This window comes from Phoenix dactylifera, chromosome 16 (assembly GCF_051530095.1).
Source record: "Phoenix dactylifera cultivar Ajwa chromosome 16, Ajwa_hap1_PhDact_Kaust_v1.1, whole genome shotgun sequence".
NCBI classification, from domain to species: Eukaryota; Viridiplantae; Streptophyta; class Magnoliopsida; order Arecales; family Arecaceae; genus Phoenix; species Phoenix dactylifera.
This window is the reverse complement of record NC_143205.1, coordinates 21,835,156-21,850,112: the sequence shown is the minus strand read 5'-3', so window position 1 is coordinate 21,850,112 and position 14,957 is coordinate 21,835,156. Positions and strand designations below refer to the sequence as shown.

At 36.7% G+C, this 14,957-nt stretch overlaps 1 protein-coding gene across 1 annotated transcript; it reads left to right on the top strand.

The window, feature by feature from the left end:
• Positions 1 to 2,970: 2,970 nt before the first annotated feature.
• BTR1L (binding to TOMV RNA 1L (long form)) lies at positions 2,971 to 14,212 on the top strand. Its single transcript, XM_008789221.6, has 8 exons — positions 2,971 to 3,286; positions 6,462 to 6,697; positions 6,782 to 6,882; positions 8,202 to 8,395; positions 11,740 to 11,855; positions 12,945 to 13,088; positions 13,606 to 13,667; positions 13,755 to 14,212. Exons 1-8 carry the CDS (start codon positions 3,205 to 3,207, stop codon positions 13,840 to 13,842), a joined length of 1,023 nt encoding a protein of 340 aa, XP_008787443.1. The 5' UTR covers positions 2,971 to 3,204; the 3' UTR covers positions 13,843 to 14,212.
• Positions 14,213 to 14,957: the final 745 nt, after the last annotated feature.

Below are 14,957 nucleotides of genomic sequence, written 5' to 3'. Positions count from 1 at the left end.
TATGTATACTCTCTCCTCTCAAGAGGAGAAGAGTCCATCTTAAATATATGTGTGTATGCAAATGTAGGCATTGATTAGTGATGTATATTTTTGAAACTTATTATCTTCCCATTAAATTTGAAGTACATGAACAAGATAGGCATCAAGTGTCATTATCTGTTCATTAAATTTTAAGTGCATGAATAAGATAGAGATCAAGTTTGACATAAAGAATGTGCGGCTGAGCTACATGTACCCTGTAGCATATCTGAAAAAAGAAAAAAAAAGAGAAAATGATTTATTTCATAATTAAAATTTTTAAGGTGATAATTTATGTTGTTTTACTTTCTAAGTCTTGGTTTGTCTTGAAGTGCAGATTAGAATAATGTAAAGAACTGTTTCCTTAAAATACAAATTGTTGAAATAGATAAAACATTAAAATAAGATCTAAAATTACTCAATATGTTTAGGAAAAATAGTAATAAAGAGAAGCCATTAGTGTGCATAGAATTTGAAAAATGTTAAATAGAACTTTCAAAGGACTTGGCTTGCCGTTTGCCGATGAAAACTTTGTTTGCTATTACTTGCAGAGGAGAGGAGGAGAAGAGGTGAAAATGGAGGAGGGAAAATAGTGAGAAAGAAAGAGAGGAAGAGGAAGGAAACATCTAGAGCTTACCATTTTACAAAGCAATTACCGTCATTCCTCAGTTGAGTCCATAGGTAATGCCTTTTGGATCCCTTGGAGAGCCTAGATTCTCTCTTCATTATACGGTCACGTTCCTTTATTAGATCATCCAATTCTCTATATTACTTACTAAGTTTTCCACATTAGAGCGGACAAGTAATTGAGTAGAAACCGGTACCATATTAGTGATTTTGAGTCCTATCTAAATCGGGCCAGATTGTCATGTTCTAAAACATTGGTCCAATTTCCTCAAGATTCTAGAAGAAAAGCTGCATTTGAAACTTCAATTGAAAAGGTCAAGAAGAAAACATCTAAACAGAGGTAAAATCATAAAGCTTAATTTCCAACTCAATTTTCCTAATCAATTTAAGAAGGTGAAAGTAGGTCTCTCTTCGTTTTATGATGCCTTCATTTGCAAGGTTGACTATCGCAATATATTCTTAGCTCCTAGTTATGTAGGGATTATGGTTCAGAAATCAGCAGCAATATCTTTTATAAGAATACCATGAGTTTATGACCTGATTGACTAATTCAGGCAACCCTATGTCGATCATGAGGACCATTTCAATTTGATGTTTGTTTTTCCTCCATTTTTTTTTTCATTTCTTACTTGAGGTAGTTATTGTTGGTTTCTTGTAGTGTTAGGGTGGAGCATGAACCGATATCGTCTTCATTTATTCTCGTAAGGGTGAAGGCCAACAATGTTGTGCCTTTTTTCCCTATGGAAAATAATCCTGTATCATATAGCACAACTAAGAGCTTGTTTGGATATTCTACAGATTTTGTAGTTTGGGCAATCTATTTATGCATGGCTTTATTAACCAAACACCTTTCAGCCGAAATCCTATTCTTAAAAGATGCAAGCTTAAAGATTGGGATTTGGGCATGGATTTAGGCAAGCGCTTAAAGATGCAAGTTAGATAAGCCAACAAGCCCGATTCCTATAGAATTTTTAGCCCAATCCTGTAGGACTAAGCAGGTTCTAAATCATATCATGAGTAGGGTTCTCAAAAATGACAGCTACTCCTTTATAATTCAGGTTAGAAACTTACCTACAATGAACCTACACAGTATATTTTAATGAAAATATTTTGGAGTGCTGGTGAATGCATGTGGAATACTGGACCCATTTATCACTAACTTGGCAACTCACTAGACAATTGGATACTTAACTACCTCTATATATTACGCTAATGTCAGTGAGTAATGCCCAGCCTCTCCGTGTCATGTGATAATATAAACTTTTGGATGCCCAAAACATAAGCATTAATCAAACTTGATACATCATAAAAATAAAAAAATTTCCTGTCATCTGAACCTACGAGTAGAGATTCAAATAGGTGAGCACAAGCCAAGAGTATGCAAAATTTTTCCAAAATTCCGGTGCAAACAATATAAAAGTTGGTTCATGACTTGGCCCATTTGTATACTTGAAAACCAGCTTTTAGTGAAGAAAAATGCGATGGGATGCCTGTTATGTACCCATGAGAAATTCATCAGATCCAGAAAATGTTAATTTGCCTATTCGTAATCTTGAAGCTATATGCCATGGCAAAAGAATTGTTCGTGTGCAAATAAAGGAGCCATGTAGCATTATTCTTTATATGAAATTGGATAAGACCTAGGGGTGTCTACAGCTAATAGAAATATATTATGTAAGTACCTGTAGGAGTTTTCTTGTATCCAATGTTGAAGTCTAGGAAAGATTGGTACTCATGCAACAAAAAAAATATATATCAAAATTGCAAATGAGCACTTGCAATACGCATACCACTAATTTGTTGGATCTATTTATACTAGCTTGCTAACTTCATATTTAGCTATGTATTACAATGTTTCTTGAAATTAAAACTGGATCAGCGGCAATATAACTTTTGATATGCACAATATGAAATCGCGAAACATGACTGAAAGAGTGAAAATCTTGTTCATTTTAGGATTGTAGCAAAATAAAACTAGACTTACAATCATGATCATTCGTGTATCGAATGATGCCCTAAGTGCATGGCCTCATACACTTAGAACAATGTACTGCATAAAGCCATGTAGAGTCTCACACGATCACACCATCGTGTGATGCATAGATTGCCATGATGGTTTTTGTGAGGCTCACGCTCTCTGGTTTGACCCTAACCGGAGAGGATCCAATCTCTCACCATTGGGAAAACTAGTTAGCTGATATTAATACAAACACATAGAGACACCTTTGCGTGCATCCGCATGGCTGTATCTGAATTGTTCTTTGTAGGGCCCAAAGGAGTGGAAGGAAGCTGGTTCCATCTCCGGGTCTCCCACGCGGGTGTCATAATTAACGTCAGCGAAGGGTGGTGTGATCCAATGCAGGCCAGCCCAGAGGAGCAAAGACTACTACGGCAACGGGCCCCGGCCGCGACTGCCTCTCATTTTTTTTCGCAACCCAAAACCTAAGAGGCTAAGACGGAGGATAGTTCGAACTTCTTGCCGATCGCGAACAGCGTGAGAGAGACGCTCTTCCCCTCGCCCTCGCCCTCGCCCTCGCGGCCCACCCCTCCTCCGCCTTCATGGAATCCCCCGACTCGCCCTATGCTTCCTCACCCGAGGCCGCCCCCCAGCGATCCCAGCACGCCAAATCTCCAGCCCCCGGTGAGATCAGACGATGCCGATCCCCTCCTTCTCTTTCCCTTCTGTTACCTCGCTGTTTTCTTTTTCAATGGTTATTGTTATTGTTGCTTCGTAGATTAATAGATGAGATCTGGCTTCTATTCGCCATTAATTAGCTGTTGATTAATTGATTTGGTTTCTGACGGAAGGACGACTGCAGCGTTGAAATTGATAGGTCTAGTCTTGTTTTGGTGTCTGAAAAAATGTGGTTGTAATCGTGTGGTCGATTAGGCGGAGACTCGTGTGGTTTACTTGTGGTTTGGATAATTATTCTGGAGAACATAGGATTCTGTGTGCTGTGAAGAGCCTGAATGGCTGAATGTGGTTTCTTTCGAGATCTTTCAGGATCATGGTTACTGAACTTGTAGAAATTGATAACTTCATGTCTTCTTACCTTTGCTATTAAAAAAAATTAAAAACCCTAGGTTCCAAGCACTTTGGATGAACGTTGCGGAGATGTGAGTGTTGCCAAGCAGATATAAAGAGGAAGTATTGGATCGGCATTATTGACAGCAAAGCAGTAACAAGTCTACGGCAATCCATGCCTCCTTTAATAGCAATACTTCTGGTACTTACACACCTGTATCAACGTAATATATGATACACGAGCCTTGATTTTGTCAAGAAAATTCTTGAGGTAAAAACTTTGAAATATATGCTCCTTCTCAAACTTTATCTCATTTATCTTGTGCAAAACACCAACAAGATGGTGTAAACATTAAGGGGAAATTTGTTTTATGTGATTTGGAGGAAACATATGAAAATTCTTTTGCATATTTTGTTTTTACTTGGGCAAATTTGTGCTCACATTACTAAGGCCACTTTCAGTTTGAAAGTAATGAAACATGGCATTAACTTGTTTAAGTAGAGTATGTCGGAGCAAGAAATGAAGGGTTAAAGCAGAAAAATAATTATTCCTCCTTTTTCAACGGAGTAGATGCCTTCCTTATTATCTGGGTTAACTGGCTTAGAAGAGAAGGAAAAAATATCGAGCGATAAATGCTCACTGATTTTTGTGAAATACCTTTTCTTCCCCTCAATTCAAGTCCTTTAACCCAAGCATGTGGGTTTTATTACCACCTAACTCCAAACCAAGCACAAGCTAAGAAGCTTGCTTGCCCCTCTCAATAACATACGACAGTATTGGGTAATCAGAAAAAAAAATACAAGACATTATGGAGACATTATGTTATTCTACGTGCTGAATCTTGGGAGTTTTGGTAAGAAAGAGTCTTTGAACAGTTAAAATCACACCTGGACCCATAGGCCTTCTTTGGATGCCAGACAATAAGCTCATCATTCGATGAGAAAGCTGAGGTTAAAAAGATGCTGGAAACAGGGTCTGTAGGGGAGATTGTGGCAGCTGGCAGCACAACTAATCCATGCTTTGTGGGATAACTAGATCCTTTTTCAAAAGTGACCTATCCCTAAGAAAAAGGGATAGGTTTTGTTGGCTACCCTGTTCTCTTTTGACTGCCCAACTTCAATGGATCTTTAAAATAGCAGTAGCACCAGGAAGATCTTATTGGGCCGAGAGATCTTCCAGTGTCCAAACAAGCCCCCAGCGAGCACCTTATACATCTTAATTTGCTTGAGTGTCATCTAAACTAAGCACCCTTTCAATTTTTTAGTAACTTAAGCTGGCAAGTTCTTTCTTAGTGGTGAAACTTGATCCATCAGACAAGATTGATATCTAGGTGCAAGCTCTAGGATTTACAGCTGACTTTCTTTTTGATCATTAATTTATCTAATTTTGATAAGATTTAGCGTTCATCTTTGAGACGATTGACATACATGCATAGATATGTTGTTGTTATTACTTGCTTGTCTTTGCACTTTTGTGGAAATGATGAATTTACCAAAAAGCACCAACATGCGGAGCTAAATAATTGTTATAACACAATATTTTAGGTGTTCGAGGTTGTTCTTGTCGAGGAACTTAGCATAATTAATTACCAACCAATGTAGTCTTCCTGAGCTGCAAATTTTATGCTGCACTCTGAGAAGATAAACCAAGCTGTTGAGAAACAGCTAGACGACAGTAAGGAATAAGTGGCTGTAAGAAACAGGAGGAAATTTATTTTTATTACCATTTCTAATGGTACAATTGAAAACCTTATTTGGCGGAAGGAAGAAGTATATGCCTGATGATTTTGGTATATATTCCTGTTGGAGTACTAGAAACTTCATATAACAACTATTTTGGACAAAAATTCCTACCACCATTTTGTCTTTGCTTACTGAGCAGATTTAATTAAGTATCATCAGCCAATTTGTTGTACATATGAATTATGATTCAACTAAGCAGGAGATGGACACTAGAATTGCTTTTACATCCTTATCATTAAGGGATCTAACAAACCTGAGAAAATAATTGACAGAGCTCTTACGGAAGATGGTTTGGAATGAGCATAAGCTTTGTCTGATTGTGAGTGCTGGCATATTGATAGTATCAACTTGTTATGTGGCTATTAGAATGAATTACTATTGACATCAGGGCGGAAAATGTATCAGACACGTATATTAACCAGATGCTAAATTTCATATACATATTTGTTTTAAATGGATATAGCTACATATTAGATGTTGACAACTATTATTACAAATGATGATATAGACTGTATAGTTAAATTTTTTGAGCACCAAATCAAACATGTCACTGCATGTTGATGATGTGTTAATCTTGTCACTTGTTTTCCTTTTAAGTTTATGAGAGCTATATGAAACTAAATAAGTTTACAATAGAATCAGACATTCAGATATGGATTGGATGGTTGAGCATCCCTATATGTGTGTGTGTGTGTGTGTGTGTGGATAAAATTTGAATACAGAAGTTAGTCAGAATAGTAAAATTTGCATCCATATCCAGACAGATTTGGATATAGAAACATATCCTGACAGATAATGTCTGATCCATTTTCACTCAATTGACATGTAATGTTTTTGATCTAGTTTAGTTAGAATTCTGTTACCTTAAGTTCATGCTAGATCATGTCACTTTTTTTTCTGTCTCTTGCCATTTATACTTTGCAGAGATCACTTTGTTCCCTTTTTTTTAATTCCGCCAATCATATTTGTGCCTCTTTGGTAATTAACTCTTTTTTTTTGTGCGCGCACGCGCGCGCACTTAATATTCCATCATCATTCTTGTTATCAGATGATAAGAAGCCGACACATGTTAGGTTTCTGGTGTCAAATACTGCAGCTGGCTGTATTATTGGAAAGGGAGGATCAACAATTACTGAATTTCAGTCACAGTCCGGAGCTCGTATTCAGTTATCACGTAATCATGAATTTTTTCCAGGAACATCTGATAGAATAATCCTGATTTCTGGAACGGTTAGTGAAGTAATAAAGGCAATGGAACTGATCTTTGAAAAATTGCTGACCGAGGTATACTTTGTCTATATGGCCTTAGTTTTGTATCTTTTTGCACTTTCATACCTTATCTAACATTTGCTCTTCTTGTATAAACAGGCAGAAGAGACTAATGATCTTGAAAGTGTACCAAAAGTGAGGCTTGTTGTTCCAAATAGCTCATGTGGTGGAATAATTGGCAAAGGGGGATCGACAATAAAGTATGTTTTGTCCAGACATACTTCATCACTAGTAATATTTTCATTATAATGTTTAATATACCTTCAGTTCAGAAATGGTCTTTCTGTAAGTCAGCTTTGCCAGCTCTAAATGATTTACAGCTATAAAGTTGCTTTGGCCGCAAGACTAGATTAAACTTGGATTAAGGCCCAAGTGAGAAGCAAGATTCATAAAGACAAATTTAGATAAATGTGATCACTTTTTAATTATGGTCTGTCTGTCCTTCGATTTGATCAATATGAATTGTGTTACATTGCATCATTCCACCATGTTTTGCAAAAGATCACTCAGTCTGATTATGGCTTGTCTGCCTCTTGTGTCATGTGGTAATTTACAATAATAGTATACAGGCACATGCAGTGCATGGTTCATAATAAAAAAAGTTAAAAATAGCCATAACCATCGATCTTGTCTCAATTATTTGATGCTAGCTTTGAGGATCCTTATACCCCCAGTGTTCCTATTTAGGATCACCACTGTACAAACATCAACTAATATCAAATGCAAACCTGTTTCTTTGTTTGCATGCTTTTTTAGAATTGGCAATCAACCTAATGTCCCTGTCTAACCTTTTTCATATGGGCTTGGAACCAACATTGGTGGTGTTATGCATGAAAAAAGCTACTCTAAAGATATTAGCAAAAAGTTTCAATATATATATGAGTAAGAGAAATAAATTGAAAATTTAAGCAAAGCCTATGATTAGAAACAAAAGGTGCATGATATACTATCTATCTTTTGGGTAATTTTCTTTCTTTTTAAGAGAAATAAGTTACAATTGTTAGATATGGGATCTTTAAATATCTTCTTAGTTAAGATAAGATATGTATTTGGAAAGAGTTTTTATCTACAATAGAGTACATATTCAACATATATTATCTTATCTAACAACTCAAGCATGCACATGGGAGAGTGAGGGAGAGAGAGAGGGAGTTCTGGACAAACCCCGTCACCTCCCCCTATGCATACAACTCAAGTGTGAACATGGGAGAGGGAGAAAGGTGGGGTGGGGGGCAGAGAGGTAACCATCACATCTTAGCATACAGATGTAATGGTCTGGGAATATAAAAGCATGCAAATCTTTTTCTTTCCTCCCAAACTACCTATACCACATACTATCATACAGTAAAATTACTGGTGGTAAGCATTTTTTTTTGCCAAGGACAAATTTACCAGTCAAGGGCCTCAATGTGCTTTTGTTTTTTTTTCTTTTTCAATTTAGCATAGATATGCAAAATTTGTTCATTTGATGATTTATTTTCTGAGATGTACTGATGGATTTAAGCATGCATTTATGCAGGTCATTTATTGAAGATTCCCGGGCTGGCATTAAGATATCGCCTCAGGATCATACTTATGTTGGGTTGAATGATAGGCTAGTTACATTGTCAGGGTCTTTTGAGGAACAAATGCGAGCTGTCTATCTTATATTGTTGAAGTTAATAGAAGATGCTCATTATCCACAAACTTTAAATTCACCATTTTCCTATGCAGGTGTGTCTTCAAAAGTTGATGCTCAACTTGCTAATTTCTTGCTATGACAGCCAGTTTGGCATGCATTTACTTCGTGGGATTTATGTTTTCTAATCTTAATTCTTTTTGGATTCTATGAAGTTATCCACTGAATAGTTGTGAAAATTTTCTTTACCTTTTTGTCTGCAATCAGTGCCTTAGAATTCTTCAGTATGGTTTTACGTATTTTATGTTTTTCAGTTCTAAATGTCTTAGGGCTAACTTCGTTGGAAGAACGTATGATTGATGCCTATTCTTGGGTCCTTGTTGGTTTATAGCATTATTGTTCATATTGGTTGTTGTTTCAGTTCTTCCCTTGAAATTGTAAGGGCTGGTGAATGAAATCTGAAACGGGACATGCTGATGGTCATATTTTTTTTTTTTTTGGGGGGGGGGGGATACTTTATCAACTCTTTCCATTTTTTTCTAAATTTTCTATCTTGAATGGATTCGAAGATAAGCTGCAAGTAAGAACAACTAACCTAATATTTTGTATTCACACATGAATGAATATATGTACATATAATCTTATTAGTATCTATTAATCTTGCTTTCAATGATCTATTGGATATATTGGAGTCACTTGACAAGTTTTTGGCCATTAGATTGAATGAAAAGATTGGATTATTGGAAGACTGCCTTGATTAAAGACCAGCCTTGTAGCTGACAGTGGTGGTGAAGGATCATTAGTCGCATGTTTGAATTTGAAGTCGTAGCTACCCAGTGTTCTTGCCTAAACTGGCTTGGAGGTCACCAACTAGTGCACCATTGGGAGCAACAGGAATTCATCAATGAGAGGCTTATGAGAAAATGGGAGAAGAAAAGAAGTTGATGGATGGAACCTATGAGTTGTTAAATTTTCTACTGGGGTACCAATCAATCAACCTGGTCAATACAGCATTAAGTTTGAGAAGGGGACGTTGATATGAAAATTGAAAGAGTGGGTACAGGCCTTTAGTGCTTGGAGCTCATCCTATTATCAATTTGCTGCTGCCTCATTTGAATAATATGGCAGTCAATGATCATTTGATACTCATGAACAATGCCGAACTGCGACATTGACTTAAAGAATAAGTCTCATCTGTTGTGCAAAAGCATGATTTTACATTAGAGATGTCAAAATCATGTTATATGACTGAGATCATGCACCATCCAACTGCGAGTCTGAATCTGAGCTGATGCTATGGGTTGGTGAAGTTTGTCCTGGAGCATGGTAAGAAACCATAAATGGTGTGGTGGCAGACAGATATTGGACGGACAGATTTCAGTTTTCAAATAACGTGTGATGAAGGTTTGGTTTCTAGATTTAAGGAACGATTGTTAGGGTGAATTGTATAAAAGCAATTCTTTTGCTGGCATCATACCCTTATATGTATATATGAAATCAAGGTCGGTGGAACCGTCCCAAATTGGGCGGTTCGGAGAAGTACCGAGCTTTACCGGTGGCGGATCGGAACGGTTTCGACAACTGAAACGAAAAGCATTTGTTAGAGGGGGAGAAGGAGAAAGAAAGAGAGAAAAAGAGAGAGAGCGAGCGGGGGAGGGAGAGGGAGAGGGAGAGGAAGGAAGACCTGTGCAGCCGGGCAACCTGTCCGGGCTCCGGTTTTTGCATAGAAAACCTTGCATGAAATAGAGTCTATGCCTTTATTTGCAGTAGATTTGATCTACACTTCATGACAAATTAGTTGTGCAGTATACAATTTTTACAACTATTACAAACAAGATAGAATATGTGATGATTGGAACTTTGTATGAAAAGTGGAAAAAAGTGTCCAAGTAAGACTTGAATGAGAGTGCTGCAGGGAAGCTTCGGGAAATTGATACTAATAGATGTGACTCTAGATAGAATAAAGCTAAGAAGCAGATTTACTGTAGATCTCAAATAAATGAGGTGAAATTGGTTAAATCTGGTATATTCACATGTTCTCTTTTGGTATCTTTCTTATGTATGGTTTCATGGAACTTTTTGCAAGTTTTTCAACCATTTAGTTTGTTGGAGTAGGATGAGTATGATGAATGTTAGGCAAAACTTATGTACATCTTGTGGCTTCCTCTACATCATACTCCTTGCATTCACTCTCTGATATTGCTAGACAGTCATTACCTCTTTGGTTGAGTTGACGGTGGGAGGAGAGGGGACAGATTGGTTAAGTTGGGATGGGTATAACAAGGAGAAAGTTGGGAGGAAGGACATTGATTGGTCAAAAATGGTGGGAGTGATTGCAGGAGTAGATCAACTTAGGAAATGCTGCTATGATGGTGGCTCGGCATTGGAAGGCAGCAGAAATGATAAAAAAAAAAATGAATATGTTTGGTTGGATAGAAGGACGTGGCATATATTAGAGATGAGGGGATGAAATCAGAGGGTGGTGAATTTGCGAAAATTAATTGTTAACTACATCCTGGATCATACAACATTTGCTAGATTTTTTTTATAAGCCATCGTATGATGATAAAGTTAAGCAATTGTAGTCATAATTACCAAACCAAGAAAATAAATCATATATAAATAGCTACTAGAGATAGCAATAATGATTGCAGTTATGTAAAGTCCATCACATTGTTGAAGTCAACTATATGCTTGATTATGCGAGCAGAGGCCCATAATCTTATGTGACTGGAAATTTATTTCCTAATGAAAAATTTTGTTCCATGTGTTGGGGTTCACTAGAACTCCTGTTAGATACCCCAGTTTTCAGAAATAAGAAACGAAAATTCAATATGAACACGCAAAAAGGCTAATCTCATCTTTTAGAGTTGAGACATGTTCCTGAGGGCTGTTACTTTCATGTAACTAGGGTTTTGGTTATGGTTTTCTTTTTTTTTTCTTTGGTGGATTGTTATGATTGAATGTCTGCATGCATACGACTCTTCACATTTATTTTTTTTAAAAAAATACTTTTTTTGGTCTGAGAAACATTTTGTTTTGGTTTAAGTGCCTTTATTCTCCTCTCTGATTGTCATGTTATTTTTTATTTATTTAAGTCTTGAATTTTTTTCCAGTTACTCTGATTTTATTGTTTGCCATCCAGTTGATTAATTACTTATACTTACTGCTGATGCTGCCTGGAACATCTGTACATGACATTGGAAGTTCCTCAATTTAACCTAACCGCCCACCCCCAACCCATCCTATCTATATATTATATAATATTAACAATTGAGTGTATAAGTTGGTGATGGCAATGCTATAGTCGGTTAATCAGTTCATTTGTTGACACCACTGCATATGTTTTTTCTTTTGCACTTGTATGCATGTGGTTTATCACACATGTTTGATGAAAATCTAATTCTTATATTTCCCCCTTTCTCATTTGAACTTTCAGGTGCTAATTTACGAGGTTATCCCAGCGTTCCTGTGGGCTATATGATCCCTTCAGTAGCATACAACACAACAAATTATGGACCAAATGGACTTGGGGGAAAATACCCAAATAACAAGGTTAGAAATTTATATCAGTGCATAAGTTCCTGATAATGGCAGGAAAGTCTGTTCCGTAGTTGTTCTGTGTGCCCCTACTCATCTGTTTAAGATGGAATACTAATATTCCTCTGTTAATTGTAAACTTTTCTACCATATGAAAGTGTATGAGTATTGAATGTTGGCCATGGTATCGCTATTAGGATGCAAATTCCCTATATTGATCGCACTTGTGGTGCATTGAAATTAACAAAAGTATTTTGAAAGTTACTTTTGGTTAGAAACATTTACTTGACAGATATGCCATGCTATAGATCAAGACCCCTTGAAGACAACAAGCATTATGAGAAATTGAAACTGCATCAAGGATGCAGAACTCTAAACTTTATGAATTTAGGATTTTCTATCTTTTGTACAAATGCGGTACCAAGTTTTTTTCTTTTAAGCATAATCCTATTTGGACACTGGCATCAATTATGGTTGCTAACAAAACCCAATGATTCAAGGAAAGAGATTTAAAATATTAATGGGCCCTAGAATGTCCCATATAACATTGATGATCAATCCTAACAAAGAAAACATTTTTGGTGCATCCAGATTCTTTTGTGGACGTGGAGCTTTTAGATTTATGGGTAAAGAAATCACAGAAATTGTTTGTATGTAGTTATTGTGAATTTCAACATAATGATCAACTACATCTGCTCAAGAAACATTCATGGCCATGTTTTGTTAGCTATATTTGCCAACCCTTCTAGCTCACCTGCACTACTCCCTTCTATGGTTCTACCTCTCCATCTTGAACCGCCTTTAACCGCTTCTCATTTGTTAAGTTCAATATTTGAGTTGTCTCAGTTTTTTGCACAAGTTTAATTATTTTTTGATATTTTTCATCTCTGCAACCAAAACCTATGAATGTGCATGAGCCTGTCAGGCCACACTTAAAAGATACCATGTCATTTTTCAGTGTTCCCTTTTTGCAGTCCTATTTTATGATCTTGTTCCTTTTACCCTCTTTTTGGTTTATGGTAAACACAATTAAGAAGCTTTATCTGATGCAATAATGTTGGTTATTATCTGTTTTATGATGCTTTTGAGTTGTATTTTTGCCAGAGTATGATGCCACAAGCAATTCCCACAAGGTCACCTATGGGGTCTCATGAAGGCCAAGGCAGCTCAGTCACAATTGGTGTTGCCGATGAGCATATTGGTGCTGTTGTCGGTCGTGGGGGAAGGAACATAATGGAGATCAGTCAGGTTTATAATGCACCCAGTCCCTCAGTTTGTTCTCGTCTTTAATGCGTTGATGCAAGTAATCAGTCCACATAAACTGGTCCTCTTGTATAAATGACTTGGTAGAAAGGGGAGATTTGAACCTAGATAAATGATGGCTTCTCTGTTTTCATTCATTCGAGAGTTTATTTTGTAAAGAAAGGAATTTGTTACATTATAGAGAATATTTATTCAGATTTAAAAAATCTCACCTTGACTCCTTTCATTTACATCCGACAATGAGACTTTTTAAATAGAAAAAAAATCTTGGCATTAATTTGTGTGGAAAATCTGATTGAGGCATTCAAACTGCATTAGGAATTGATGTGTTATATTTTGAATATTGAAATCTTAATTTGTTGCTGTTCCAAAACATCTGAAGATTGTAAAACTTTGTTGCTAAAACTGCTAGTTGTGAATTACATATATTTGTCAAAAGCATTCTTAGTATATAGGAATTATTGATTGAATATTATTATTGATAAAGATTACAATTATGCAGGTTAGTGGAGCTAGGATTAAGATATCAGATAGAGGTGATTTCCTTTCTGGCACCTCAGATAGGTATTACAGCTCTTTCATCCTCTTGCGTTTTCCCCCTCTGTGACCAGGCATGTTGTTTCCTAATTCTTTTTTCAATGCGACATGCAGGAAAGTAACAATCACTGGATCACCGGAAGCAATTCGCACTGCTGAGGCTATGATTATGCAAAAGGTTTCATCTAATTCTGAGAGTTGATAAGTTCTGTGCGATTCCGGTGGTTGCTGCAATTGCGCTTATGCTAGATCTGTACATCAATTATTCTGCTGGATTAGATTTGTTAGACTAATATGATAGTAGAGTTTCTCTGGGTGGAAGGTGTTTACAAGGCCTGTAGTTAATAATACAAAGGGAAAGGTAAAATGTATGTCTCTGATAGCCCAGGATGAGTGCCTTCTACACGACAGTTTTGGTAGGCATCTGCACAGAAAAGGAAAAGTGGCTTTCCAAAACAGAAGTTAGATTTTGGTGTTTGAGGCCGGATGCAACTCTAACATACTGTCTTGGCCATATTGATCAACAGAAGTGTAGTTGATATTCTCATATATGCAGCATGAATTCTTTATCAGATGACACTGGCAAATTCTCATGCACATACATACTGCTGCTGCTGTGTTGTTGAACTTAAATATCTGGTTCTAGGACTTTTCAAAAAAAAATATTTCTTTGATGAATTTTCTGGATAATTTATACTGGTTCTGTTGTACCATTTATGCCAGATCCTTGTTATTCTCGACAAAGCATGGAATTTATTGTGACAGCTGCTCTGGCTACGGGCTGGGAAAAACTTCCGTGGATAGAATTATTGGACCATGTACGGCCGATTGAATTAGAAATTCTGTAGGATTTGGACGGGCCTAAGTATTTTAGGTATTTTAGGTATTTATGAATATAGGACTAGCCCAGGTTGTAATTTCATAATTTTGTTAGTTATACTGATTTAATTTATAAATTCTGTAGAATTTTTAGCTAAATCATCCAAATAGGCTTTTAATGGGCTGGACTAGTTCATCTACCTATACGGTCGGTGGGATGTGCCTTATATGGGTTTAACCTAACTTTTTTTTTGATATTCTTTATGGTCCTTAGGTTCCTCAAGGATACAAGAATGAAACTTGAACCGACGAACTTCTTAATTTCCTAGGCACACGAGTCTGTTGTTCAGTTCCCCAAAAATATCAGAATGAAATTGTAATGCATAGGACCATCTTGTTTTCTAGGAAATCGAAGTCTCATGACCTGTATAAGCTGCATGCAGAAAATCTTTGGCTTCACGCACCAACCAAGCTTTCGGGGAACAGAATATGACCTGC

Excerpts from the sequence above, each read along its gene's own strand:
- BTR1L (XM_008789221.6), top strand. The coding sequence starts at position 3,205 with ATGGAATCCCCCGACTCGCCCTATGCTTCCTCACCCGAGGCCGCCCCC. Across the intron at positions 8,396-11,739 it reads TTCACCATTTTCCTATGCAG|GTGCTAATTTACGAGGTTAT; the intron begins GTGTGTCTTCAA and ends TTGAACTTTCAG. Across the intron at positions 13,089-13,605 it reads ACATAATGGAGATCAGTCAG|GTTAGTGGAGCTAGGATTAA; the intron begins GTTTATAATGCA and ends ACAATTATGCAG.